At 31.4% G+C, this 27,937-nt stretch overlaps 1 protein-coding gene across 1 annotated transcript in view; it reads left to right on the forward strand.

Moving 5' to 3' along the window:
• LOC115882848 (aryl hydrocarbon receptor protein 1) overlaps positions 1-27,937 on the forward strand; it is a 325,993-nt gene that overhangs the window by 6,220 nt on the left and 291,836 nt on the right. The window contains exon 2 of the mRNA XM_030901097.1: positions 12,760-13,024. Within this exon, the coding sequence (XP_030756957.1) occupies positions 12,969-13,024 (56 nt within the window). The 5' untranslated portion in view covers positions 12,760-12,968. The remainder of the gene's footprint in view (positions 1-12,759; positions 13,025-27,937) is intronic.

Below are 27,937 nucleotides of genomic sequence, written 5' to 3' on the forward strand. Positions count from 1 at the left end.
ATAACTGTAACACTTTTTAGTTTTATAAAATAATTTGTTTGCTTTATTTAATTATATATTAAAATGCATAATGCTTAAAAATACGATATCTTCATTTCACAATGAGATAAAATTATTAGTATTAAAACTCTACCGACAATCATAAGAATATATCGAAAACATCGTAATGGAGAGCGATAGCCAAAAAAACTCATAAACGTCCCGAGGTATAAAACACCTTCTTCAAACTATCCACAAAAAATGGATTTCCTCCATTCCTCCACAAAATGAGGCTCACTTAAAATTTTGTTAAAAATGCGCGCATTTTTGTTTTACCCTGTATTATGGGTCCTGACCAATAATTGAAAAAAACTGCAAAGAACGGTTCGATAGTCGATAAAACAATGTTTTAGAATCTGGCTGGCAAATTCAAAATTCCTTCAAACGTTTAAAAAATACAAGAAGTTAAAGTTAATGAAAAAATTTGCACTTTACGCTTCAATTGATGCTCAGTTTAGTTACACACTGTGGTTCAAATTATTATAATTTATAACATTTACATCTTATACAATATAATGATATTTATATAATTTTAAGTGGCAAAAAAAGTAAATTATATTAAATGAATTCATCGGCATCCGCAAAAATGAAGAATGTAGTTTTCAATCTTTTATTTTAAATTTTTAGCAAATGTGGCCGAATGTGGCGATAAAACTTATAGAATCACTACTTTAACAGTTGCTTTTTTTAGTCAAATTAATCCGAGACCAAAGCTTGATAAAGCTTTTTTGTTCTAGTCTGATTAAAGTAAGAAGTAAAGTAATTTTATTAGAAATAGATTCAAACTAAACTGCAGATTCAAACTAAACGCAGTTTATAATCATCTGCTGATGATGCTAACATGGTTAGCGAAACGCGCGTCCAGTGTAAAAGTAAAAGTGTTTTGATGTATTGTGGTAATTTAGTGTTTTTATTTTGCTGTGTAACACCAAAGGTTCCAACCCTCAACTGTAACTAGTAATTAAATTAAAAAAGTAATATTATTATATTGTCTTTGAACTAACTCCATGTAAGATAGGATAATTTAAACCCGATTTAAAACCCCCTTTTTTGGTTTTTTTTTCCATTGCCGAAACCACTGTGCGGCGTCGACTAATATGGGTATAATACCTGATAATTTTGAATTTTAATTTTAATGAGGATATCTCTGATATTTTAAATTAAATCAAATCTCTTTGGATCGTCCCTCGTGTCGCGTCGTAGATTAAATTTTGAATGATACACGTTCGATACGAACTTTTTAATGAAACTTGTGTAACTAACGTTACACGCGTTTCATTATGATGTTCGTATCGAACTTGTATCATTAATAACTATTATCATACATTTACCAAATTACAAAAGACGTCTATTGATAACAAAAAGACCTGGTTTGTAATAAAAAAGCCAAAGCAATAAGACTCTATAAGTCTCGGTCTCAACATTTAATATGACAAAGTTAAATTGTTACACGTGTTTCGCTCATACGAGCATCATCAGACAAAGTTACACATAAGATCGCACCACACACGTTTACATCTTACATATTAAAACACGGAGTGTTGTTTATAAAATATCACAATTCATTTAAACCAAAAAGTCGTTAGAAAATATTTGATACCAATTCAACTTTTTTTGCGCGATTTTTAAATTCATTGTTGCCAACCAATTCGGCGCTGTGCTGATTAACTGGAATTTAAATTTCCCGCTGGGGATTCAGGTGTTTCCTCTGCTGTAAAGAATGCCAAGTTAGTTCACATTTATTTATTTATTTCCTGACATCGTCATTCGTTTTGACACTTCAGTTTTGTATTTGGAGTTTTTAGTTTAAATAAATATAGTGTAGCAGACCTCGCAGGGGAACATTGCTCTTTTTAGAACCTCTTTTAGTGCGAAGTGGTAGAAAATAGCTTAATAGTCGTAAAAGACTCATCGCAACTTTATTAGAATATTTTGAACATTTTGGTAGTAATGGCCCTTTATGTTCCTTAAATGCTGTTTGAGTGTAGATTTGTTGATGTAAATAATAACTGTTTATACATTTATAACTGTTTTTTTCCTGAAATACTTTGATTACAAGAAAATAGTAAAAGTGGGCAACACTGTCAAGCTTAATGACGTGACTAAAAGTTTATTTGATATGAACTATATTTAGTTTTAAACTTTGAATAAGAAGACTAAGGAAGGAGCATATCACAAATCTTAGGTACACCGCGATGGGCCTCAAATATGGCCGACTTAAATTCCGGTTTATCAGTGTTGTTCTAATTTTATTTAAAAAATGTAAAATTATGATGTAGGGTAGACGTGGGGTAGACTATAATTTGTTGTTTTATTTTACGTTATGAATAAATGTTGGTAGTTATTAAAATTGTTATAAAAATATATACTCGTAATTCTAATAAAAATAGATAAGTTATAATAAGTATTTATTAACACAAACATCTGATACGCTACTGAAGCAGGTAAGTCAAATTAACGTATCTAAATTCTTTGACATCTAATCTTTGACAAGTAGTAAATAAAAGCAAAAATGCAAGAAAAAATATATAATTAGTTAATTTAAGTGAATTTCATAAATGATCGGTTTACTACACGTATGTATATCATATAGTCACTTACTAGCGAAAAGTTGTTCCATTATTTCACTCGATTTTTGCCGAGATCTACCGCACGCTACACAACCAACTATTTTAGAGTCTTTTCGATAAATCGCGATAGTGTCACTGTTAATTTAAGTTCTGCCACAATTTCCATCTAGATTTACTACCTTTATACAACTATCAGTAGTAGAATAAATAATAAATAACATAAAATAAGCTCCGTAAAGACTGACAAATCCACAAAATTTCAAATCAAATTCAAATGTGTCAAATGAATCGTCAAACAGAACTGTCAAGGATCCCCACCCTAGAGTGCTTTTTCCGCCCACCATGCATGAATACATGGATAACATTATGCTCCTTCCTTAGTCTTCTTATTCAAAGGTTTTAAACTATATACGTTCTTACTGACACTTTCATAAATAAAAAAAATATTTTATATAAAATATATACATGTATTTTATTATCGATATTAAAATACTCAAATTATATGACGTTTCCAATGTTCTAACATCGAAGACCATAAACAAACCAGAAGAATCTTTTTCAAACGGGCGCTATTATTTATGCGCCTTCGATTGAGTTCTCATATTAATTTATGTCCGCTCATTTTCATAAAACATAGGCGATAAATTTCGTTCCTGCTTAGGCTGTAATTTATTTAAATTGCTAATTAATAACCATTATCGAATTAGCTGTCATTTCTACATCGATGTATACCATTACGTAATTAATAAACAATATTGCTTGGGTCTAAGTATTTTGTAGTTATAGGAAAGCATGTTGTTTATTATAGATACACAATATTCGATTTTGTTAGATATATGTCCCAGGCTGAGCGTGCATTAGAAGTTTCTAGAGAACTAGAATATCTGGATCGGAGATTTTTTGCATATCATTGTTCTCCAACGAGATCTATCGATTAAAAATATTGTCAATATGGGGGCACGTCCGGAAATACCGGAAGTTGACAGCAACTTTCTTTTTTTAAACGGGTGTCCCCATTTTTTATTACATACTTAAATTCTTTGTAAAATTCTATGAATATTGATGCTAAACACCTATACCTAACATTAACCGTTTTTAAAAAAAAAAAAATATTTAAAATTTTTGGACGAAAAAAACTACCTGTCAAAAAAAATTCTATAGTCAAATTTACTGATTACCACAGCCACTGTGACATAAATAGAAGACATGTGGCTATCTATTTCAAAAATTAAATGGTTCAAATGTCATATAATAATGGCGATAGCTGTCATGGAATTGAGCTATTAAAAAATTATCATAAATCATTTTTTTCAAATGGAAACCCACTTTTTTTTATTTCACTAATGAAAAGGTTTTTCAATTCGTTACTTTTTAACTATACATGTTTTTATACCTAAAATAAATCCTTTTTAACTTATTTAAGATTAAATTTGAAAACGTATATTTTTCTTGATTTTATCTAGCTTCCTTTGACATTAAGTGTCAAACGGTCAGACAATTTATTTCCATCTGTCAGAAAAAAAAATATTTGAATTTCCTATATTATAAAAAATACTGCCTGCCTTAAGAGTTTGAAAAGTGTGTTTATAAAAATATATCTTGTAGTTTCGCTCTTTAGTTGATATTATTAATAATATTCTGTATGATCGAAAAAAACAGCGCAAAGTTGGCTCGGAAATGATGCTGCTTTTTGAACAAAGCGTCACAATATGACCAGGGGCGGGAAAGTGAAATAGCAAAAGCGGTTCCACCGTTTCCACGGAAATTTCAAATAAAATAGTTCCAGCCTCAGGCGGTAGGTGGTAGTGCAATTAAATTTTAGGTTAAGAAGTTAATACTAGTTATTGCCAGATGGCGTTAATCAGAATTTTTTTGTAGTTTCCATAGTTTCCAACGGCCATTGTCATACTATTGTCAAATTCTCAAAAAACATTGTCGTTGTCATAGCGCCAATCATAATATTATCAAATGTTTATCAAAACGTTTTTCAAACTATAATTTGTTCAGTGCCTTCTATTAAAAGATCAGCCTAGGGGCGAGATTTATGACGTCACGCTAGTTAGATATAACGGATTAATAAATATGTTGTAGAATACATGGAAAACATAATAATTCCTCAGATTTCTGGTTTGTATTTTAAAAATGATATAGTTTACATGAAATATACATAATATACAGTTAATAACTACAACATATATACCTATTTATAGTAATAAATACTTTGGCAAATAAACTATGAACCATACAAATGCAGCAAATGTTTTACAATGTACAAATAATGTATAGGTACATAAGATAATGGGTAAAATGTAAATATATTTTAAATTTTGGGGTTTGAAAATCGATCTAATTTAACAAAAAAACATTCAATATCTACTAATAGTGATGTATTATTATTTGCATTCACAAAATTTATATGTATATTTTGCAAGTATCAATGTTCGAAAAATTATATTTACAAATAATACAATATTATCTAAAAAAAAGGCGTCAACGATGGCTATGAAATGAAGATCGCTGGCATTTTATATATAAAATTATTCTAAAATTTTTGATTTTCTTGGGATTTTTAGGTTCGGGAAAAACACTGATTTAAGTTTTCATTTAGGTTTTCATTATTTTTATTTGGTTTAAAAAAACGTTTCGGCTAACTATAGCCTTCATCAGTGTTGTGTCATATGAGAAAAATAGTGTCGAATATAATCCAAAAAATTACATATACAATATAATTCACACCTCATAATATTTACTGCAATTAATAAACTAATATAAACTTATCAAAAGATGACCACATATTTTTTAAAATTATTATTCTTAACACTAAATTATCTACATTGATTATGGAGTACGCAGTATGCAGTAAACATTATGTGCGTGGTGTAAATATTTTATATGTAATTTTTTGGATTATATTCGACACTATTTTTTTATATGACACAACACTGATGAAGGCTATAATGTTAGCCGAAACGTTTTTTTTAAACCAAATAAAAATAATGAAAAACCAAATGAAAACTTAATCAGCGTTTTTCCCGAACCTAAATCCTTTTAGGTTAAATCACTTACACAACGTGTAATTTTTCTATTTTTTTATGCGAAACCGAGAGTGACCATATATCTGGTAGTAGTTTATGTCACTTAAACACCAAAATAATTAGTTTTTTGCACTACAATAATAAATAAAACCAAAAATCAACCGACAAAATATGAAACGGAATCTAACCCAATATCTAAGTATGTACAGCTGAAGAAGTAAACAAAAGTCCGCCCCCAGGCTGATCTTTTAAAGAACGGCAGTGATTTGAGACAATTCCTTTTGTTTGTGGCCCTAAAAATATAATGTAAGTCTTTTATTTTGCCATCATTTAAGTACCTATTTATATTTACTCCATTTACAAAACTTTGGGCGTATTACGTTGGTCTTGTTTTATTATAATAAACGATGTTTAAATATTGGACTTATAAATAAAAACTTTAAATAATAAATAATATTTACACATGTTTGGCTTTAATTTTATTTAATAATTGTATATAAATTATACTGTTAAATCTTATTTTTTACACATCACACCGATACTTGTTATTAGTATTGTTGAATTTGTGTAAAAAATAAGATTTAATAATCAAATTTAAGTATTTTAGAGTAAAATTTAATAAATACGCTCATTTAAAAAGCCCGCGCTTCGATCCATTTAAAACAAGCCTTACTCAATAGATGACGCCACTTTTGTAGGACCCTTTGAATAAGAAGACTAAGAAAGGAGCATAATGCTATCCATGTATTCATGCATGATGGGCGGAAAAGGCACCATAAAAGCTCTCTAGGGTGGGGATCCTTGACAGTTCTGTTTGGCGATTCATTTGACACATTTGAATTTGATTGGAAATTTTGTGGATTTGTCAGTCTTTACGAAGCTGATTTTATGTTATTTATGATTTATTCTACTACTGATAGTTGTATAAAGACAGTAAATCTAGATGGAAATTGTGGCAGAACTTAAATTAACAGTGACACTATCGCGATTTACCGAAAAAGACTCTAAAATAGTTGGTTGTGTAGCGTGCGGTAGATCTCGGCAAAAATTGAGTGAAATAATGGAACAACTTTTCGCTAGTAAGTGACTATATAATATACATACGTGTAGTAAACCGATCATTTATGAAATTTACTTAAATTAACTAAATTATATATTTTTTCTTGCATTTTAGCTTTTATTTATTACTTGTCAAAGATTAGATGTCAAAGAATTTAGATACGTTAATTTGACTTACCTGCTTCAGTAGCGTATCGGATGTTTGTGGTAATAAATACTTATTATAACTTATCTATTTTTATTAGAATTATATATTTTTATAACAATTTTAATAACTACCAACATTTATTCACACCGTAAAATAAAACAACAAATTATTGAGTCTACCCCACGTCTACCCTACATCATAGTTTTACATTTTTTAAATAAAATTAGAACGACACTGATAAACCGGAATTTAAATCGGCCATATTTGAGATATATATATTATTGATATGCTCCTTCCTTAGTCTTCTTATTCAAAGGTAGGACCATTTTTCAGTATGGCAGAGTCCATTCTTTTTCTAGCTAGGTATATTCTTTGAATATGACATGGTCAGATCTATTAGTTACTGGTTAAGATCAAGAAAAATATACGCTTTAAAACTAAGTCTTAAATAACTTAAAAACGATTTATTTTAGGTACAGGAACATGTATAGTCAAAACGTAACGAATTATAAAGTTTTAAATAAGTTTAAAATAAAAGAAGTGGGATTCCATTTGAAAAAAATGATTTATGATAAATTTTTAAACGCTCAATTCTCTGACAGCTGCGGTCATTCGAACTATTTAATTTATGGAATAGATAGCCACATGTCTTCTCTTTATGGCACAGTGGCTGTGGTAATCACTAAATTTGAGGTTTAGGCTATACACATATTTTTGACAGGCAGTTTTTTTCGTTCAAAAATTTTAAATATTTTTTTTTTCTCAAAAACGGTCAATGTTAGATATAGAGTGTTTATTATCAAAATTCATAAAATTTTACAGAGAATTTAAATATGTAATAAAAAATGGGGGCACCCATTTAAAATAAGAAAGTTGCTGTCAGCTTCCGGTATTTCCGGAAGTGCCGCCATATTGAAAATATTTTTAATCGATAGATCTCGTTGTGAAACTATGATCTGCAAAAAATCTCCGAGCTAGATGTTGTAGTTCTCTATAAACTTCTAATGTACGCTCAGCCTGGGACACCCTGTAGATATGGGACCGCATTTAAATAAGATAATTATGGGCAAATAATAATTTTATTCAATTACTGCATGCTGTTTCAGAAACGTGTTTTTGCTCTTATTTACTGAAACAATGGTAGAATGGCAAATATAATAGATCATTATTGTAGTTAGTAAGTAAACATAAATAATTCGTTATTATTTTTACAACGAATATAGATTTTCGTATAAAAATGTCAGGATAATATCGCTATTTAGCTATAATAAGCAATAAGACTCTAAGTCTCGGTCTCAACATTTAATAATTTAATTAGTAATAGGAAAAAAATTTAGCAGACCTTGCAGTCGAACATTGTTCTTTTTAGAACTGTTTATATATTTATAATTAATCTATTTTTGTTTCCTAAAATATTTTGATTAAAAGAAAATAATCAAAAGTGGGCAACGCTGTGCCGGCCAAGCTCAATCACGTGAATAAAAGTTTATTTGATATGAACTATAGTAGTTTATTAAATGAAATAACTTGTCTAGAACAAACAATTACTGTAACCAACTTTTAATATCTCACCCGAATGCATTTTTTCAAGTCCATCTCTCATCAAAATTACTATACGAAATTGTAGATCTGCCGTTCACAAACCCATAATTAAAAATTCCACCGGGCAAGCTAACGACCTTTTAATTGACGTCTCCAAACTGACATAATAGGAGGATCATCTTCCTCTTTTTCTTCTTGTTGTGTTTGGTGATGGAAATGATAAAGAATGTCATTTCTTTCTACCTGAGCCTAACTGTTCACCCAAGATTGCTTTTTGATGACCTTTCACTGTACAAGGATGAATGGATGTTTTGGTTGTGTCAAGTATCTAGTAGCAATAAATTGTTTCACACCTTTTGATTATATGTGTCATTGACATAAGTGTATTTTCTGAATATTATTTAAGGCGGTTAGTACATTATAAAATTTTTTGTCTTAAGGCAGTTTGGAAAAACTCCTTTTTGGAATGACTCGTTAATTAAAGTAGTAAGATGGTTTAATGTGCATTCAGGAAGTTCAGAGAACATTTTGAGAGTAAGCCCGTCAGTCCCAGATGAGGATTTGTTTTTAATACTATTAATTGTACTACGGAGCTCATCTAATGCTACGGGCGTGAAGAAGAAACTCTGTAAATTCTCATTTGCTTTAGGGAGATATGAAAGTGAATCATGGGAAGGAGTTATGGTGTTTACTAAATTTTTAGCTACATTAACAAAGTAAGTGTTTAAATCTTCAGGTGGAATTAAAGACTGTGCCAGATGAAGAAGTCCTATTCCTTAAGTCATTTAGAGTAGCCCAAGTCTCCTTAGCGACATTACCAGCTTTTATAGTCTTACGATAAACCTTTCTATAAAGTTTCACGTAATTATGAAAGAAGACGCTGTCCGTGAATTTCTTAAGGTGAGATAATGGGCGCATGTTCTTTGCAGATATACGCAAGCCTGTAGTAGACGAGGGTATACCTTGTTTAATTTTGATAGGCCTAAGAGGAAACGCCTTGTACGCCAGATTAGACAAGGTATCCATAAATTTAGAAAATTCGGAATCGACGTCAGCCGAGAGGAAAACCCACTCAGTTGTTAGACATAAGTAGTGAAAATTTAGAAAATTTTCATCCGAAAAAATACGGCCCAATTTGCGCGAGGTATTTTTGCATTTGGATTTTGGCAAACACTTTGTCAATACTGCCTCATGAGCAGAGAAACCTGAGTGAAGGACTCTACTGTCAACGAATTCCGGGTCAAAAGACGACACGACATAGTCTATAGTACTAGAGCCTGTTTTAGCTATTCTAGTTGGTGAGTCAACATGCATGAGTATACCAAAAGAATGAAAAATGGACTGGAGAGACTCCTTAGCTGCACACACACTGGAAAAGTCAATATTTAGGTCGCCACACAAAATTAATTTACTTTTTATAGGTAGGGAATCAAGCAAGCTTAGCAATTTTTGACTGAAAATATGTACGTCAGCGTCAGGTGTTCTGTAAATACAAATAATATAGAGGTCAAAAGCATTATGATAAACGACGGAAAATTCAAAAATTTTTCGGATATTAGAGTATCGAACTTAGTTACTGCCGAAAAGTCGTTGTTAGTAGACATTATCATAGTACCTCCATAAGATGAGTTACTTCTATTGAATCTAGTTAATGTAGTGTATTTTTTGACAAATATAGGCTCATCCATATTTAACCAATGTTCAGTTATGGCAACAATTTCTGGAAAACTGAGCTCTTCTAATAAGAGATATAATTCATCTGTTTTATGTCTTAAGGACTGAATATTAATTAAAAAAAAAGACTAAGATTAACGGAGATCGGAAGCTTACGTATAGCGTCAATACAATAAAAATACGGAACGAATATGGAATGGAAACGGAAGGTATAGTGAGAAACCAAGTGTCCAGGTTTCGCATGCATAGGTCATGACTGGTAGTGTAGTACATATTGGTCGAATGTTTTCTTCTTTAGGTATATAGTGGCATTCAAGATTTGAATATGATTAATGTAATAATGTGATAATATTTATGTAATTAATTAATTTTTGTAATAATTAATAGTAATTAGTAATTGATTGAAATTATTATTAAATGTTTAGTAATTGATTAATGTAATAATGTGGTAATGTAATAATGAGTTTTCTTTTAATCTTCAAATAAAAATATATCTAATCAGAAGATCTCTTAGAGAAGACGGTCAAGATGAAGAAGAAAAAGCAGTGGTTATAAACAGAAACAGGTAGCAAGAAGTGACATTATCAGTTCAATCGGCGGAGAAAAAACATGTTTAGGTGCCAGCATCGCTATAAATTGACGACAGACGATACCATTTTTTCTAACGTCTTGACAAATTATGTCATTAATACACTAGATACGTAATATATCGATTAAATATGATTTTTAATGTCTTGACACAGACTTTTTATGTTGCCTATAATTAACTCATTTTATATTAATATTTGAGAAGTTTTGATAGAATTATATTAGGAAGTTACAAGTCTTTGATAGTATTTACAACTCTTACAGCGCACAGTGCTTCGTCCCATGGACAAAAATCGAAAAAAAAATTTAAAATTTATTAATATCTGAATATGTAATTATATACTTATAGCAATGTTCAACCATCCTGTATATTATTTTTCATAAACAGCGTTTTTTGTTAGCAAATATTTTCACTAAAAATAAATTTTGCGATCATTATCTTATCAGTGAAAAGAATAACATTCATAGTAGTTCTGTATATTATGGAGTTAAACGGTTCGTACTTAATTGAAAGCCACTATGGATATTGTTAAACAAGGAATGTACTTTAAATTTATTTCTAAACAAGTTCGTGATTGTTTAGTTTTTATTTATTTTTTAAGATGATTCTTAAATGGGTATAAAAATTTTACGTTTTCAAACTTCAAAAAGGCATTTAAAAAAACATATCAAAACATAACGTATTTATTGAATATATGTGTTGTCATATTCATACACTTTTAATTTTTGTATAGTTCACCTGCGTCTGCTTGCGACAAACTTTATTTTATAATACTTTTCAGATGGAGTAAAATTGATAAGCAAAGCCGATCTGGTTAATACTTGGCTTGATCATAAGGACAAGAACTCAAAATTATTTGTATTTCAAAAAATGTGTTCTTTATTAGATATTGATGAACCTTCCAGTCAAATGAGACACCACTTGTGCCTGAAAAGCCCACTATGTTGGAGCGAAACGTCGCATAAAAATTTTCCAACTTTCAATTTATTATAAAACCTCATACCCAAGAAAAGGAAAAAATAATATATGGATATGGTCTATTAAAGAGGTAACTATTAATATCCGAACCCCTCATACCAGCAAGAAGAACAGTAACAACGCGAAAAATTAACTTATTAGAAAATGATGTGCAGAAATATCTTATATGTGAGGATACTTCATCTACCTGTGATTTGGATACTATAAATTTGGAAGATTCTGTCAGCAGTGATTCTTCTGAATCAGAGTAGTTACGATCTATGCATTTTGTTGTCTTAAAGTAAATCTATAGTATCTTAGTTTTTTTTTAATTAAATAATGTTTCTTTTTCATTAAAGAAAAACATATTTATCTTATATTAGGCTTATATTGTAGGAATCATGTTCTAATGTTATTTCAATTCTTTTTTATCACAGGGATTTATTTAATACTTACACCGTTTTCATACTATAAATTATTATTTCCTTAGATAGAACACAGCTACAACATTTTTATTATTTATAAGATTTTTTTTTATAAACGTGGGACTAAGAACATCATCATTTAGTACAATGAGAGTACTCATCATTTGTGTCAAATAAACCTAGTTTGAATAAATTGCCTACTATAAAAGAGAAGTTTTGCATTTTTGTCCTCTAGAGCCATATGTTCGAAGCACTGTGCAGCGGTGACACTCGGCCTTGAATGACGGCCGCGAGACGGCCATGACACCAGCGGGACGGCCATGATGGCAGCGAGACGCGCGAGAGGAATAGTGATAGCGGCAGTGTTGCCACCGCTACCCCATTCGGGGTAGATCTACCCCTTTGGCTCTGAACCCTAGCTCTGAACCATAGCAAAGAACTGACTCCACCAATGTTCTTCCAAGTCTCTTTTTAGTTGTTGCAGACAAGTTTCGGTCCCGCCAGAGTCTATTAAAACATCCAATAACTTGTTTGCTCTTTTGAATTCGGGTTTGTATTTCTTCTTTGCCCAAACCCTCGTTGTTGATACTAGCACCCAGATATTTAAATTTGTCTACTTGTTGAATCTGGACGTTATCATTAAGGCAGACTTCAAAACAAGTGAAACTTATAAATTAAGACATATAAATTTAAATTATTGAATTCTTTGGTGTGTTTTCAGCGTGTCCTCGAGTCGGCAAAACGGATTTCCTGGGGGTGCAGGGTGCCCACCCATGTCCGCCCCTCCACCACCACGCGCAGCTCGTGTCGCCCAGCGCCTTCGGAGGTGAGGGCGGCCTGGCCGCCCCAGGGCTGGCAGCGGCACCCCAGCACCACCACCAGCAGCTCCCCCAGCAGCAGCAGCAGCAGCAACCCTCTAGCCAGGCGACGATGAACCAGCTGGGCACAGTGTACGCGACCAAGAGGAGAAGGAGGAACGGAAAAAGGTCAGTAATTGGAGGATGTATTTGTATCTGTATTTGTATTTTACTAAGAGTGAGCCACTGGTGGGACAGTCCACTGCGACAGCAATGGCCTATTGTGGCTCAGTTCTACAAACTTTATTTAGTTCACCCTCAAGATTCAGCCTTGTAATATAGGTGGTTATATCTATAAAATAATAAATATAAGAAGTGTAATCGATGTTAAATCATGCAAACAGTGTGGCTGCCTGGGTAACTAATTTTCAGATATGGCGGCTGTGACATTTGACATGACAATTTCAATTTTATTAAATTTATTTTTTAATGGCGGGCTCCCCATTAGGTTTCAATGAGGTTTACTATACTTTTTACTCTTTTTAGTAGTAAATAATACAACAAAATTACTCGAAAATATTTATTTGAAATTTAGAACAATGTAAATATGCAAATCAACACAATTAAAGAGATATAAATAACTGGAAGCAGGAAAAAGACAACAGGAACCCCCACAAAACTTGAAATCAAACAAAAATTATGTAAAAAACATAAATATAGATTAAATAAGACTTTTGTGAATTAAATCAAACAGGGCTTGAATGAAAATAAAAAAATATGATACATATTCCATCTAATACCGCCATTTGTATTTTAAAAATAATCTACACGCATAGATTTATTGCATTATTGCTATTAAAATACATAATAGGTATATGTAATTATGCATTTCTGTACAGGGTGGGTCAGATTGGACGCTTTTAAAGGGAAACCCCTTTTTTTATAGGAGATAGACGAAAACTAATATCGGTGTCTGGAGCTCAATTTTAATCAAAAACATGATGGTGAAAACCGCACATTGATATCTGTTACCGTTTAGGAGTTACGGGGTGTTTTTCAAAAATGTGCATTTTTAACAAATCTCTGTAACTTTTTTGCTATGAAAAATTTTGTATTTTTGTGAGAACATTTTCAATGCACCTTTATACGTAGAATTTAATGGTTTAAGCATATGTTTTTTTAAAATTAATAATTTAAGAATTATCAACAGAAAATTTGATTAATTAATTGAAAATTAATAATTGAAGAATTATCATAAAATATTTTTTATATGGGACACCCTGTAGGTATATTTTTAATTCTTTGAAAAGAATTTAAAATTACCTTTCCACAAATATAGCATACTTGATATTTTGCTCGATTCCTCTTCGAGATATAGAGTTTTTAAAAATTCGCCCACTTTCAATAAGTAGGCTTTGAATGGCGCCGGCTGTAATGCAAAAAAATTCTAACTGTGAGCAGCAATTAAAACGAAAATAATATTTGCAATGAGAGATGCAGAATTTTATAACAATTTAAATTATATTTAACAACATCAACTCATTTAAACTATATCTAGTAACAAGAAAAATTAATAGCAAACCAAGACATGAGATTTTGCTACAGGTGTCCGACATGGACAGACGGGACCGTTTTTGAACATTTCTCGCGGAATTCATTAACTCACTAGGGATGAAAGATACCTTCGCATAACCGCTAAGTACTTCCAATTCTTGTCTACATTATAAGGGCAATTTAAAAATAAGAACCTTTATTCTTCTGCAAAGATAAAAATCCATTTACACTAAGTCCGGCGGCCTCGATGCCCAACGGCTGGGATCTTGGTTAGCTATTCAATTATTCTAGAAATTGGCTGCAAAAATTTGCTGATAACTTCAGCGTTCTGAGGCGGTGCATCGTCTTCCTGGAAAAATATGTTTTCGAGTTCCATTAGGGGCAGATCATTAAAAAGGGGTCCAAAGCCTACTAGTTATAAAAGTGGCGAACTTTTAAAAATTCTGTATTTCGAAGTAGTCCGCTTTAACAAAATATCAAGTGTGTTATATTTTTGGGAAGGTAATTTTAAGTTGTTTTCATTTAATTTTTAAAAATGTTTGCTGATAACTCTTAAATTGTTAATTTAAAAAAAATACTTAAACCATTAAATTCTACGTAAACACGTGAAATTTTTCATAAAAATATAAAATTTTCCGTCGCAAAAAATTTACAGCAATTTGTTAAAAGTGCACATTTTTGAAAAACACCCCGTAACTCATAAACGGTAACGGATATCGATGTGCGGTTTTCACCATCAAGTTTTTGATAAAAATTGAGTTCAGAGACTGATATTAGTTTTCGTCTATCTCCTTTAGAATAGAGTGTTTCCCTTTAAAAGCGTCGAATTTGGCCCACCCTGTACAGTCCATGGGCAAGAAACAGGAAAAGAGAATGGAGAGACCATGTGGACCAATGCCAAATAACTAGCGATGGGAACTATCGAATGAATTATGCTATCGAATGGTTACTGAATGAATGATTTCAACTATCGAATGGTTTTATTCGAATAAAATCAATGCCAAATAACTAGCGATGGGAACTATCGAATGAATTATACTATCGAATGGTTACTGAATGAATGATTTCAACTATCGAATGGTTTTATTCGAATAAAATCATTCATTCATTTGTATACTAAAGCATATGTGACAACCTCGCCGTGCGACTAAATGGTTATCGTTGAGCCACGACTATCGAATGCTTTTGATAAATGAAATTTAGTATTCGTTTGATTTTTGTGTGCGTCAGTGCATTATTAGTTCTTCCAAATTTTTATAACTTCGCCGTATAAATACTGCGCTATTTTTGCGTTTATTAAAATATTTAAAATACTAAAATAGTAGTTTTTTTTTAATTTTATTTATTGACGATTGTGTGCATGTGCAGGTGATCAAAATTTTTCCGAAAATTTGTGTGGTTTTTCGTAGTCCGATCTTTCAATTATTTAATTTTATATGGTATATGGTCTATTTTTTAATGGGAAATTTTGAGAAGTAGCAATTTTTAAGAGAAATGAGATGAACTTACAATTAATTTTAAAAATACATATTTGTATTTTAGATGTTTTAATAATATGAATTAGTTGAACTTAATAATCATATTTAAGTAATGTGGTTAAGTAAATGGGGTTATATCGAACTCAAACTATGGGGTGAGAAAATTAAAATGAAAGTTTTACACGTGCCAATTTTAAAAAAAAGTTAACGATGTTTGTATTTTGTTTATGCTAATTCTCTTACATGTAGTTTTTTGCGAAGAAATATTTCATTTATTTTTTAAAGTAAATGCCAGTAAAAGTAATATAATTAATTAATATAATTTTTAAATAGAGATATAAAGCACCTAATATAAATAATTTTGATTTCTAATTTTTTATTTATATTTTCGTTCCATTACACTGCATGCTTAGAAAATTAATAAATGTTTATATTTCATGATTTTAAAATTTGTTGTTAATATAACAAATTAGTTCTGTAATTATTATTATTTAACAAACCAACGTTGCCAAAAAATTTAAAGACTATATTATTTTTAAATAGGATCTAATATAAATAATTTTGACATCTAATTTGTTGTTTATATTTTGCTACTACTTAAAAAAATATTGATATTAAATCATTTTAAATTTTGTTGTTAATAGGTATAACAAATTATTACTGTTATTATTATTTATTAAACCAGTCTTTGCTTAAAAACATTAAAAATCACTTTCATGTTCTTACATCCAAAATAACAAGTATTATTGCAGTGTAACAACAGAATATTAATAAAAAAAAATGCAGAATATATAGACATACTATCCCTAACTAACTAAAGCCAAACAATAATATTCTTTGCTAATATCAACTAATGCCAAAATATGGCAACAGCGCCCTTCATAATGTATTTTCTGTGTAAATACTAGCACCTCAATAAAAAAAATAATGTGTCCTTATCTATATCTGACTCCGCAAAAAATCAAAGATGCCGGCTTCTTTCATAGCATTGCCACCGACTGCTGTCGGGTTTCTCGGAAAGAAACCTACGTCGCCGGGCGACAACTAAAATTCAGTTAATATTTTATTATAATCGATCCTGACGAATAAATGAATTTCATAAATGAATGAATTGTATAAATGAATGGTTTTTGCTGCCGAATTACTAGAATACAATGTTTCAAGGCAGATGACGGAATCTATTCGATAATTTTTATTCGAATAGTTTTCAACAAATGTTTTCTTACTAACTATCGAATTATTCGAATGAATTGCAACTATCGAATGTTTCGATAGTATTCATTCGATAGTTCCCACTACTACAAATAACCATTTAGCGAAAATTTCTAAAGAAAAACGACCAAACACGACTCGATAGCCCAGACGACCACCTATAAGATGGTTTGAAAGCTGGTCTTCATCCCAACTGTTCCTAGGAAACCCTTGCAGAAAATACAGGACATAGTTGTACGTATGAAGAAGAAGAAGAAGAAGAAATGAAGTATGCGAAAGTCTGTTTTACGATACAGTGTGGAAATAAAAAAAATCTTCTTAACCTTGTAAAATATGGAGTTTTACTTCATCTCTTACTTTTGCTAAAGAAAATTAAAAATTGCACTAACGGACTTTTGCTAAGTAACATTGAAGTATTGAGCTGTATCGCTCAACCGCCCCTTTAACACGAAACGACTTTTTCCATTAGAAAATTGTCTCGTGAGAAACAAGTTTTATAAATAAGCAGTCGTAGAAGAGTCGACACTGAATACGGATTTCACACGATTAGTTAAATGGAAACTGCATTTCGCAATGAGCCACGTTAAGGACTGAAAATAAAATTACTATAGTGCCGGAAAAGAAGAAAATTGACTTCGTTTTTGGCAAGAAATTTCCATACATTATAAAAGGTTTATTTTAATAACATTGTCAAAAAGATCCTAAAATCAGCTCAAAAAAATCAAAACGTGGTCCGAATTGTATTCGAGAAACTTCGGTAACATATTTTACCGATAAAAATAAGTAAAAAAGTTCGTATAAATTTATATTCTAAAATACTTCGTTTCTGAGATGCACGGTGTTGAAATTTTATTTTTTTAATCGATTTTTTCCAAATAATTTCTACTAAAACTAAAGGTACATTCAGGCTGAGAGCGTCGAGCGTCGCGTCCATTGAACTCGAACCCCGACGCTCAGCGGACGCTAGCGCAACGCCAAACGCGACGCTGTCTGCCTGAACGGTTTAATTTAAGTTAAGTGAATTGATTCCATTTCGACACGCGGCACAGTGCTTCGTCCCATGGACAAAAATCGAAAAAAAAGTTAAAATTTATTAATATCTGAATATGTAATTATATACTTATAGCAATGTTCAACCATCCTGTATATTATTTTTAATAAACAGCGTTTTTTGTTAGCAAATATTTTCACTAAAAATAAATTTTGCGATCATCATCTTTAGTAAAAAGAATAAGATTCATAGTAGTTCTGTATATGGAGTTAAACGGTATGTACTTAATTGAAAGCCACTATGGATATTGTTAAACACAAGGTATGTACTTTAAATTTATTTCTAAACAAGTTCGTTATTGTTTAGTTTTTATTTATTTTTTAAGATGATTCTTAAATGGGTATAAAAATTTTACGTTTTCAAACTTCAAAAAGTCATTAAAAAAAACATATCAAAACATATCGTATTTATTGAATATTTTTGTTGCCATATTCATACACTTTTAATTTTTGTATAGTTCACCTGCGTCCGCTTGCGACGGACTTTATTTTTTAATACTTTTCAGATGGAGTAAAATTGATAAGCAATGCCGATCTGGTTAATACTTGGCTTAATCATAAGGACAAGAACTCAAAATTATTTATATTTCAAAAAATGTGTTCTTTATTAGATATTGATGAACCTTCCAGTCCAATTTTATAACCACTTGTGCCTGAGCTCACTATGTTGGAGCGAAATGTGGCATAAAAAATGTTTCCATCTTTCAATTTATTATAAAACCTCATACCAAAGAAAACGAAAAAATAATATATGGATATGGTCTATTAAAGAGGTAACTATTAACATCCGAACCCCTCATACCAACAAAAAGAACAGTAACAACGCGAAAAAGTAACATATTAGAAAATGATGTACAGAAATATCTTATATGTGAGGATATTTCATCTACCTGTGATTTGGATACTATAAATTTGGAAGGTTCTGTCAGCAATGATTCTTCTGAATCAGAGTAGTTACGATCTATGCATTTTGTTGTCCTAAAGTAAATTTATAGTATCTTAAGTTTTTTTTTTAATTAAATATAACATTAATGTTTCTTTTTCATTAAAGAATAACATATTTATCTTATATTAGGCTTATATTGTAGGAATCATGTTCTAATGTTATTTCAATTCTTTTTTATCACAGGGATTTATTTAATACTTACACCGTTTTCATACTATAAATTATTATTTCCTTAGAGGGAACACAGCTCCAACATTTTTATTATTTATAAGATTTTTTTCATAAACGTGGGACTAAGAACATCATCATTTAGTACAATGAGAGTACCCATCATTTGTGTCAAATAAACCTAGTTTGAATAAATTGCCTACTATAAAAGAGAAGTTTTGCATTTTTGTCCTCTAGAGCCATATGTTCGAAGCACTGTGGCGCGGACGCGACGCAAACGCGACGCGACGCTCGACGCTCTCAGCCTGAATGTACCTTAACGATGATATTTCGATGAGAATTAGTACTACGCCTATAGTGTAGGCGGTGGTATCATAGTAATTAATTATAATAATAATAGCTCCCGTATATAGCATTTGACGCCTTGGGAGTAGCAAGGTACAGCTTGCCATACTAGAGCCGTTCGGTACACAAGGAAGGTAATGCGGCTAGCACTACGCTTCAACCGCCTATTATTATCTCATTTAAGGCTGAGTCGACCTAGATACCCAAACTATTTTTATTTTAATAAAAATAGTCGGCTGATGAAATGCCGGGCTAGCCTCTGTTAGGGTTAGCCAATGCCTCTATTTATAAACGAGAAACTCCATAGAACACACGAAAATGGACCACCCTGTATATTATCTGGTAAAATTAATTTAGTTGTACGAAATATTATGATAAAAATCTGTTATCAAACCGTCACGTGACACCAGTCACGTGAGAAACAAGACACCCCATTGGTATATACGATTAATTACGTAGACGTAAATTATTAATATTTATGTAACCAAAAATAATTAAATAACTTTGCCTAAATACAAGTGCGTGTCTATAGAATCTAAATTATTTTACCACTCCAAACATAGACTAACAATATCGTAGTAGGCTTTATGGGTAGTGTCAATTTGTATATTTTTCCATTGGACACAATAGAAATAAACATAGGAAATTTAATTAAGAAAGTAAAATCGCTATAGGGATCATAGTTTCCATAAATGAGAGGATATTTCATGTAAGATTCACATACAGTTCATACTGTAACAGTCAAATTTCCTCGCTACGACCTCTGTGTGCTAGCTCATAAATTATCGCAAATAACTATTATTTTTGCATCATGTTTGCTATAATTTTATTGTTAATATTATTTTATTTAGTATTTTACCATTATGCAACCGAATATACACCGCGATGTTATACAGGCTACAGCTCGACAATATTGTCACAGGCCCAGCATTAGAATTTTTGTCCATCTCTCTATATCTTTGATCATCACCTCCGTCACTTGTCACTGTCAGGATCAAATCAGATGTTTTTAGATTTATTTATCCTTTGTTTTGGTTATTGAAATTTTATAATTACTCAGATAAAAATTTCGCTGTAGTTAAATTGTTTATTTTTGATGTGGATGGCAGTGTGCAATTCGTTCATTTTAATTGTGAATTTGAGTTAAGTTCGTTCATTAACCGATATGAAATATGGATGTGAAAATATTCTAGAACGTCGTTTTTTATTTATGCCTTTTGTGAGTTGACTAGTCAAGATATATAGTTCTCTATCTATATCCTGGAGGGAGGAAATCTGGGATTTGTGTAGAAATCGAATCCTTTGCATCACTTATGTACTCCCGACCGAGAATATCGTCGAAGAACCATGTTTCGTGAAGCATTCCTGTTGGTGAATATAAGCTGTAAAGAAGGATTAAGGCTTTCGAAACACATTTGGTCAGAGACGTGGTTGGATTTTGATGATTTTTATAGACCGCCGACCAATTTCCGCAATGGGGATTAAAAATAGCCTAATTTTCCGACCGATCTTCCGATTCCACACGTGCCCAAGAAGTCCCCGAATAGTTCCAAGGTATGCTATAATTCTTCTGCCTATTCTAAGTCAATGCTCAACTGATTTTTATTCGTATTGTTGACTGGTTTTTCGACTTTTCCACGCCCACGTGGTGTAGAAAGATTAAATGAGTGTTATCTTTCTTAAATCTTATTTGGTTGTTCGTAATTGTAGAAAGAAGACTGATCCAGACCGTAGTGCACAGAACAGTCCAGAATTCATCTCTGTTGCCCGTGTAGAGTTACCCGTTGGACATCATAAACCCTCGTTGAGGTAAAGTTCAGATTTGATTAGTCCTTCTTTATTACCTTTATTAACTCCTACACGTTGTGCTAGTCCTTGTTCTATAATTGAGGCTCTTTCTTTAATAAATTGCTTAAACATTATTAGTAGTATTATTTGCAGTCTAGTCTCATAGTTAAGTTAGAGTCACTTAAGTTCCAATAATTATAGTAAGATTTGAAGTTCATGGTAGTTGCACTCAACAGTTCGAGGTTAGTGTTGAAGTCTACTTAATAGTTACATCTTTATTGCCGAGTTCATAGAGTATAATCTCGTGGCTCCCCTTTATTAATATTCCTTGAACCCCTGACCACCCGGCTGTTAAAACTAAAAGCTAGTGGCCTTCTATGCACCTATATTACCGACTAGGTAAACGTTGTGTTTTATTAAACTTCAAATTAGAAAAGGACGCGGCAATACCAAATAAACTTTTTAGTCATGTGATCAAGCTTGACCGGCGCAGCGTTGCCCACTTTTACATATTTTCTTTTAATCAAAATATTTTATGAAACAAACATAAAAAGGTTCTAAAAAAGAACAATGTTCGGACTGCACATAAACCCAATTTATTTAAACCAAAACTCGTAATACAAAAAGAAAAGTGTCAAACGAATGACAATGTCAGGAAATAAATAACAAATGCGGTAACTTGGCATTTTTACAGCAGAGCTACCAACGGAAACTTAAATTCCAGTTAGTAAGGCCGAATATACGATTGTTGGCAACAATGAATTTAAAATCGCGCCTGATTACGTAACTGAAATGACTGAAAAAATGACGTTTTTCTATTGCCAATCGCATCGCAAAAAATTAATACTTTTGCCAAGGATGCTATAGATGGGTGATAGCCCGATTCCTCCTTCCTGCACTGCCAGTTTTTACGTCATCTACCGACCGAGTTGAAGTTGGCGCTAAAGATTTTAGACAGTGACAGTTATTTTGCATTTGACGGACGAGCGCACAGTGCGTTGGAAGATAAATTTAGCGGGAGAAAGGTTTGGTTAGAAATAAGCCAAAAATGTGTACTGATAATAAATAGTAGACATTCCATCTGATAAAATGCATGAATATTCTTTGTATTTCGATGCATTTTATCAACCAAATTTGGTCGTTTTCTGCTCAGCAAGGCAGAGATCATACGAAAACAAAATATTTGCATAAGTGCTTATACATTTTATTAGAAAGACAGCCTTGCGTTGAAGCATTGCCAAAGGTATGTACTTTTCTATTGTGCGTATATTATTTGTTAAAAATCCTTCGTGCCTTTGTTCTGTGATATCAACCACTTTTTTTCAAATATCGATATTGAATGATGTAGATCTTTTGAGCTACTATATATATGAATTTGCTACCAATGAGTGTTAAAATTAAAATTAAATATCTATCTTATTTATTATTTTCAAAATAAATACATATTTTTAAAATAAATTATAGAGGGTGTCACAAGATTACAATTAATTAAAAAACTGCTAAAGAGTTTTTTGATATCATACTTATGTATTTGGCAATAGTTTACAATACGGTTTTTGTGTGTCATGTACGAATAATATCATAGTTTTATTATCTGTATTATTTAGTAATAAATTAAGTTGTTAATAAATAAATAAATTTACCATATAGTTGTTATATATTAGACCATTTGCTACGTTCTTAGATTTTAAGTCCCAAACATTGCTCTTGAGATTTTGTCCCGCTAGAATAACCATCCGCCGCACTGTGGAGCGCTGGTCAGCGCGTGACGTAGCATTCCACGGCGACTACAACGGCGATTTGACGCGATCGAACAGTCCTTTAGAATATATACAGTCCTTGACTTTTATGACATTTGAAAAAAAATATCTTTTTGGGATAATGTATTCCATCAACAAATAAAGCTGAAATCAAAAATAAATCTAAAATAACCTACTTCGTTATAGTTTTACAATCATACATTGTAGGCAATATAGGTAATAAATACAATGGGATAATTATACCGTAGCTTTCATTCTGGGAAAATATTCGAAAAGTTCGACAAATTGACGGAAGTTTCTGTTTAATGTCAAGGAAAATCGATATGCCAAGGGAATTACATTTTCAGAGGAATTATTCATTCTTTTAATTAGTTTTTAGTCTGCCACAAGTCAAATTAAATATGAGTCAGCAATGGTAGAAGGACAATGTGAGTAATATTAAGGGATACTTTAATGTTAGAAGATTGTCTTTTATATTTTGCATAGAGTAGGGTGTCCGTTTTTACCGTTGATCATTTCTCTCACGACGCCCCTCAAAATTTTTAGTTTATTGTCTAAAAAATAACAGACCATTGTAAACCCTAATATTCACATTAAACCTGCCCCAAAGACGATTAATTTCCTATTTAAATTACGTGGGAATTTGCCACTGTAAAATATTTTTTCTCTCGATTTTGTTCTCTCGCAGCCATGACAATATCTTTCTATTATTATTCTTGTACAGAATTGAACGCTCTACAAATAAAAAAGGCTCTTACAATTAGTAGATAAACCCTTCAAAGTTATTCACGGCTAAAATTAAACACTTCGGTAAATTCCTAAATTTTTTCATTTTTTTGAAAAAATTATGATTATTTTTGAAAAATTTAATCTACTATTTGAAAAAAAGCAATTTTCATGATACCATGAAAAACCGATTTTGAATTATAAAACCAACTTACTAAAAGCCAGGAGCGTCATAGGTGAAAGAGACCGTCATTATATCTATCTCACTCCGGTTCCGGTAGATATAAACCCGTTGAAGTGAGATAGAACTTTCCGCGCTGTCTTGCGGTGATGACGCAAATGGTTGTGATAGACACTAACAAATATCTTTCCTTGATGGGACCTTCGTTTATTTCCAAATATCATCAGTTGTATTCGGATATTTTTAATTTGCAAAATGGCATCTTTCTTTTTTGGCCATAAAATAGAGCTCATTTGCACTAATTTGATCTCCTCCATATCCTTATGGTTTCCGATATCCCATTCCGGCCACTCTCGAATTTAGGACACCCTGTACATTATTTAATCCTGTATGTTTGTCACTCGCATGCCCTAGGACTTCAAGAGCCTTTAAAAATTGCCCTTTTCTCGTCCAATATTCTTCCATTATTAATTAGTAGGTACACCTAACAGAACAAGCCCTTTCTACTACTTTTTTCTCCCATTGAAACGCCAAGAACTGGCATTTGTTTCCATGTGTAAATCAACCTGGCTAATTTATTCTTAGGGCTTATCGATTTTAAGGGTCTTTGCCCGCTGTCCACTGTCCACCCTAAAAACAAAAGTGGTCGAAGCTACGTCGTTGGGTTTTATGGTGTCCAGCGGCGTGGTCTTCGAAAAAAGCTGAAATATAAAAAAATATTTAGATTATTTTGTTACAGTGTTGTTTATAGGGATTAAATAGTTAAACAGCATTTTTGGCTAAAAACGGATTTTAATATACAGAGTATCTCACAGGGAAGTACTTAGTTCATTTGCTACAGTATCGGATGACCTAATCTAAATAAATTTCAGACTCATCATTGGGATCTCAGAAACTAAAAGCAATATGAGTTGTTTTTTTATGTTTTATCTAAATAGAATAGAATATATAGGTAGTTAGTTTAGTCAATTCGTTCTAATACTAAAATTGTGGATCTAAAGAGGAAAATAAAAGAAAGTAAGAAAAAATACAGTTGGGGGTCATTGGTTTGGTTTGGTTTGGTTTGGTTTGGCAAAACAATGGCGTTTGACAAAATCACTGTATTATCAACTTCTTCAGGTTCCTGGTCAACACCTTCATCTATAGTATTTAATCAAATATCATCAAGACGATATTCAAATTTTAATATCTGGATCTAGAAATAGTCCACATCACTTTATTTTTAAAAATTATAAGGTAGAGACACAAAGCATTTCTTAGAAAAGAAAATTTTTCTTATTAAAAAAATCGGATCTTTAAAATTATGCTCAACAATTTATCATACATTAAAGTACATGATATACTTACTCATTTCCCTTTCAATAATTAAGTAACTATAATTAAAACATATCTTGATCTTCAATAAAAGTTCAAGTTACCCAATTATTCTAAACAATTTATCACAAAATGAAGCATATGACAGAGTGTGGGAAATATTCGCGAAAACGTGACTCAACTTCATAGTAAAATTACTTGTTATTTCAGGAATTACTTCCCAATATAATTTAACTTACTGACTTCAAAATTATTATTCGATATTAAGTTTAACGGCCTGAAACTCGCCATTACCGCTTAAATTTTTGCCATTAAAATTTGATGTATCTCTACTTATTTTTATTGCCTTCATTTATATTATAGTCCTTTAGTTTTATTAATAATTTATTCGATTTGATAATGGACATTAGTAACTTTAAAGTTTAAATTCGCTCATCGCATTGATTTCTTTTTTTGTGTTAATAAATCTTGAAAATAATAATAAAAAACCACATCATAAGTAACGGTTAAAGGTATTATATTAATGTGAGGCAGTTTTCTTTGGAGATTAATAGATACATTAATTTTATTGGCCTTAATTGTCTCTTGGCTTTTTGACATAAGGATATGGATTGGATTTTCTGGTAAGGTCTTACCAAAAATCTATCCTCTGTCTTTTTTAATACATGAGTTTTGATTTTTTAACACATTAGTTCTAATGAAAAATGCTATTAATATGAATTTTTCGAATAAGTGCAATACATCGTTGATTTTGGGACTTTAAAAGCTCTCAAGATCCGTCATAAAAATCCAAGGCCGTCTCTAAAAGAGAAAGTTGTTGAGGGCAGCCCAAAAAAACAGTTCAGAAGAATACAAAATTATTATTAAAACTAAACTCAGTTTTAATCATCTGCTGATGATGCTAACATGGTTAGCGAAACGCGCGTCCAGTGTAAAAGTAAAAGTGTTTTGGTGTATTGTGGTGATGTAGTACGTGTTTTATTTTGGAATAAAGTAGATCTCAAAATAAAGATAGTAAAAACTTAAGTAATGTACAACGAACTGGTAGACAGAAAAAACATTCACATTGGAAATAGAAGAATATACAGAGTGGTCCGAATCATCATTTTTTCGAAAAAAAAATTATGATGAATTTAAAAAAAAAGTTCCCAAATTTATTATTTTAGTTAAATAACTATCTACTTAACACGTTTATTTTTTGTCAATAATGACATGTATTGACTGTTCCCGTTCTAAATATCTTGAGAACCGATTGAGTAGCGATTTTTCCCAAGAGACATTTTTTACGTAAAAAAACACGGAAATATATATTTTTTCACTCAGTAGTTTTATACAGGTAACGGACAAAAAGTTATTACTCTTCAAAACAGTTAAAACACATGTAGGTGGCGCCCCCTACAAATAACAGTCATATTGACATCAAAATCAAATTTCTCATGTCAAAAAATCGAAATAAAAATGAAACTGTTCCACCCTGTATCTCCGAAACTAAGCTTTTTATGACATACATTTATACGAACTTTTTTACTTATTTTTATCTGCGAAATATGCTGCCGAAGTTTCCGGAATATAGTTAGGTATATACATTACCTACATTACCTGTATGTATACAGGGTTGTTCACCACATACGACACGGAGTATTGTAGCTAAACGATGAGATTTTTACAAATTGTAAGCTTTGTGTTCGACGAAGGACTATTAGAGGTACAATTTAAAAATAATTTTACTAGATACAGAGTGTCCCAAATAAGTAAAAAATATCAAAGTTGTATTTTTTTAAATGGAACACCCTGTATATTATTACATTTTTAGTTTCTACGATTAAAATAAAGGTAAATTTGATTAAGATTTATTATACTTAAACCTTACCGTTTTTGAAATATTTTCAATTTTGTGAAATTGCAGTAAAAATTTTAAGGCAGAATAGGCAGAGAAAGAGAATTGCTCAATATAATAAAAATAAAAAAAAAACATCATACTTATGGCATATATTGAGAAATGAAAAATACCACGTCTTACAATTGATAGTTAAGGGTAAGATTGAAGGAAAGAGAGGTCTCGGCAGGAAGAAACTATCTTGGTTGAGAAACATCAGAAACTAGACTCACCTAACTTTTGAAGAACTCATAAGGAAAGCCGAGAATCGTGAAGATTTTGCCAATGTGATCGCCAACCTCCACGAAAGAGACGGCACGTAAAGAAGAAGAACAATAATATATCATTATAGAAACAGTTTTTTGATATGGCTATTAGTTGAGTACTTATGTAGGCCTCTAAGTAGTTTCAGCCCAGGGCCCCACAAATTCACGATCCGCCCCTGCCAAACGTAAGGTAGGACTATGTTATTACGAAATTAGAAGGAATAACTTGGACGCGCACGCCCAACAACAGACAACATATGAAGAGAGGCTACACCATACTTGGAAATGGTTGAATAAGCTGGAAAAGTTACTTTTATGAAGAACAAAAATTTATATAAACTCTGCCGATAACTCTTTATTTCAATGTCCCGGACAAATTGCAAACCTCCACATCGAAACATTTCCAAGAGCAATAATAATAACAATAATATACGGTTA

The sequence above is a fragment of the Sitophilus oryzae genome, unplaced genomic scaffold, assembly GCF_002938485.1.
Source record: "Sitophilus oryzae breed Bouriz unplaced genomic scaffold, Soryzae_2.0 scaffold_179_pilon_pilon, whole genome shotgun sequence".
NCBI classification, from domain to species: Eukaryota; Metazoa; Arthropoda; class Insecta; order Coleoptera; family Curculionidae; genus Sitophilus; species Sitophilus oryzae.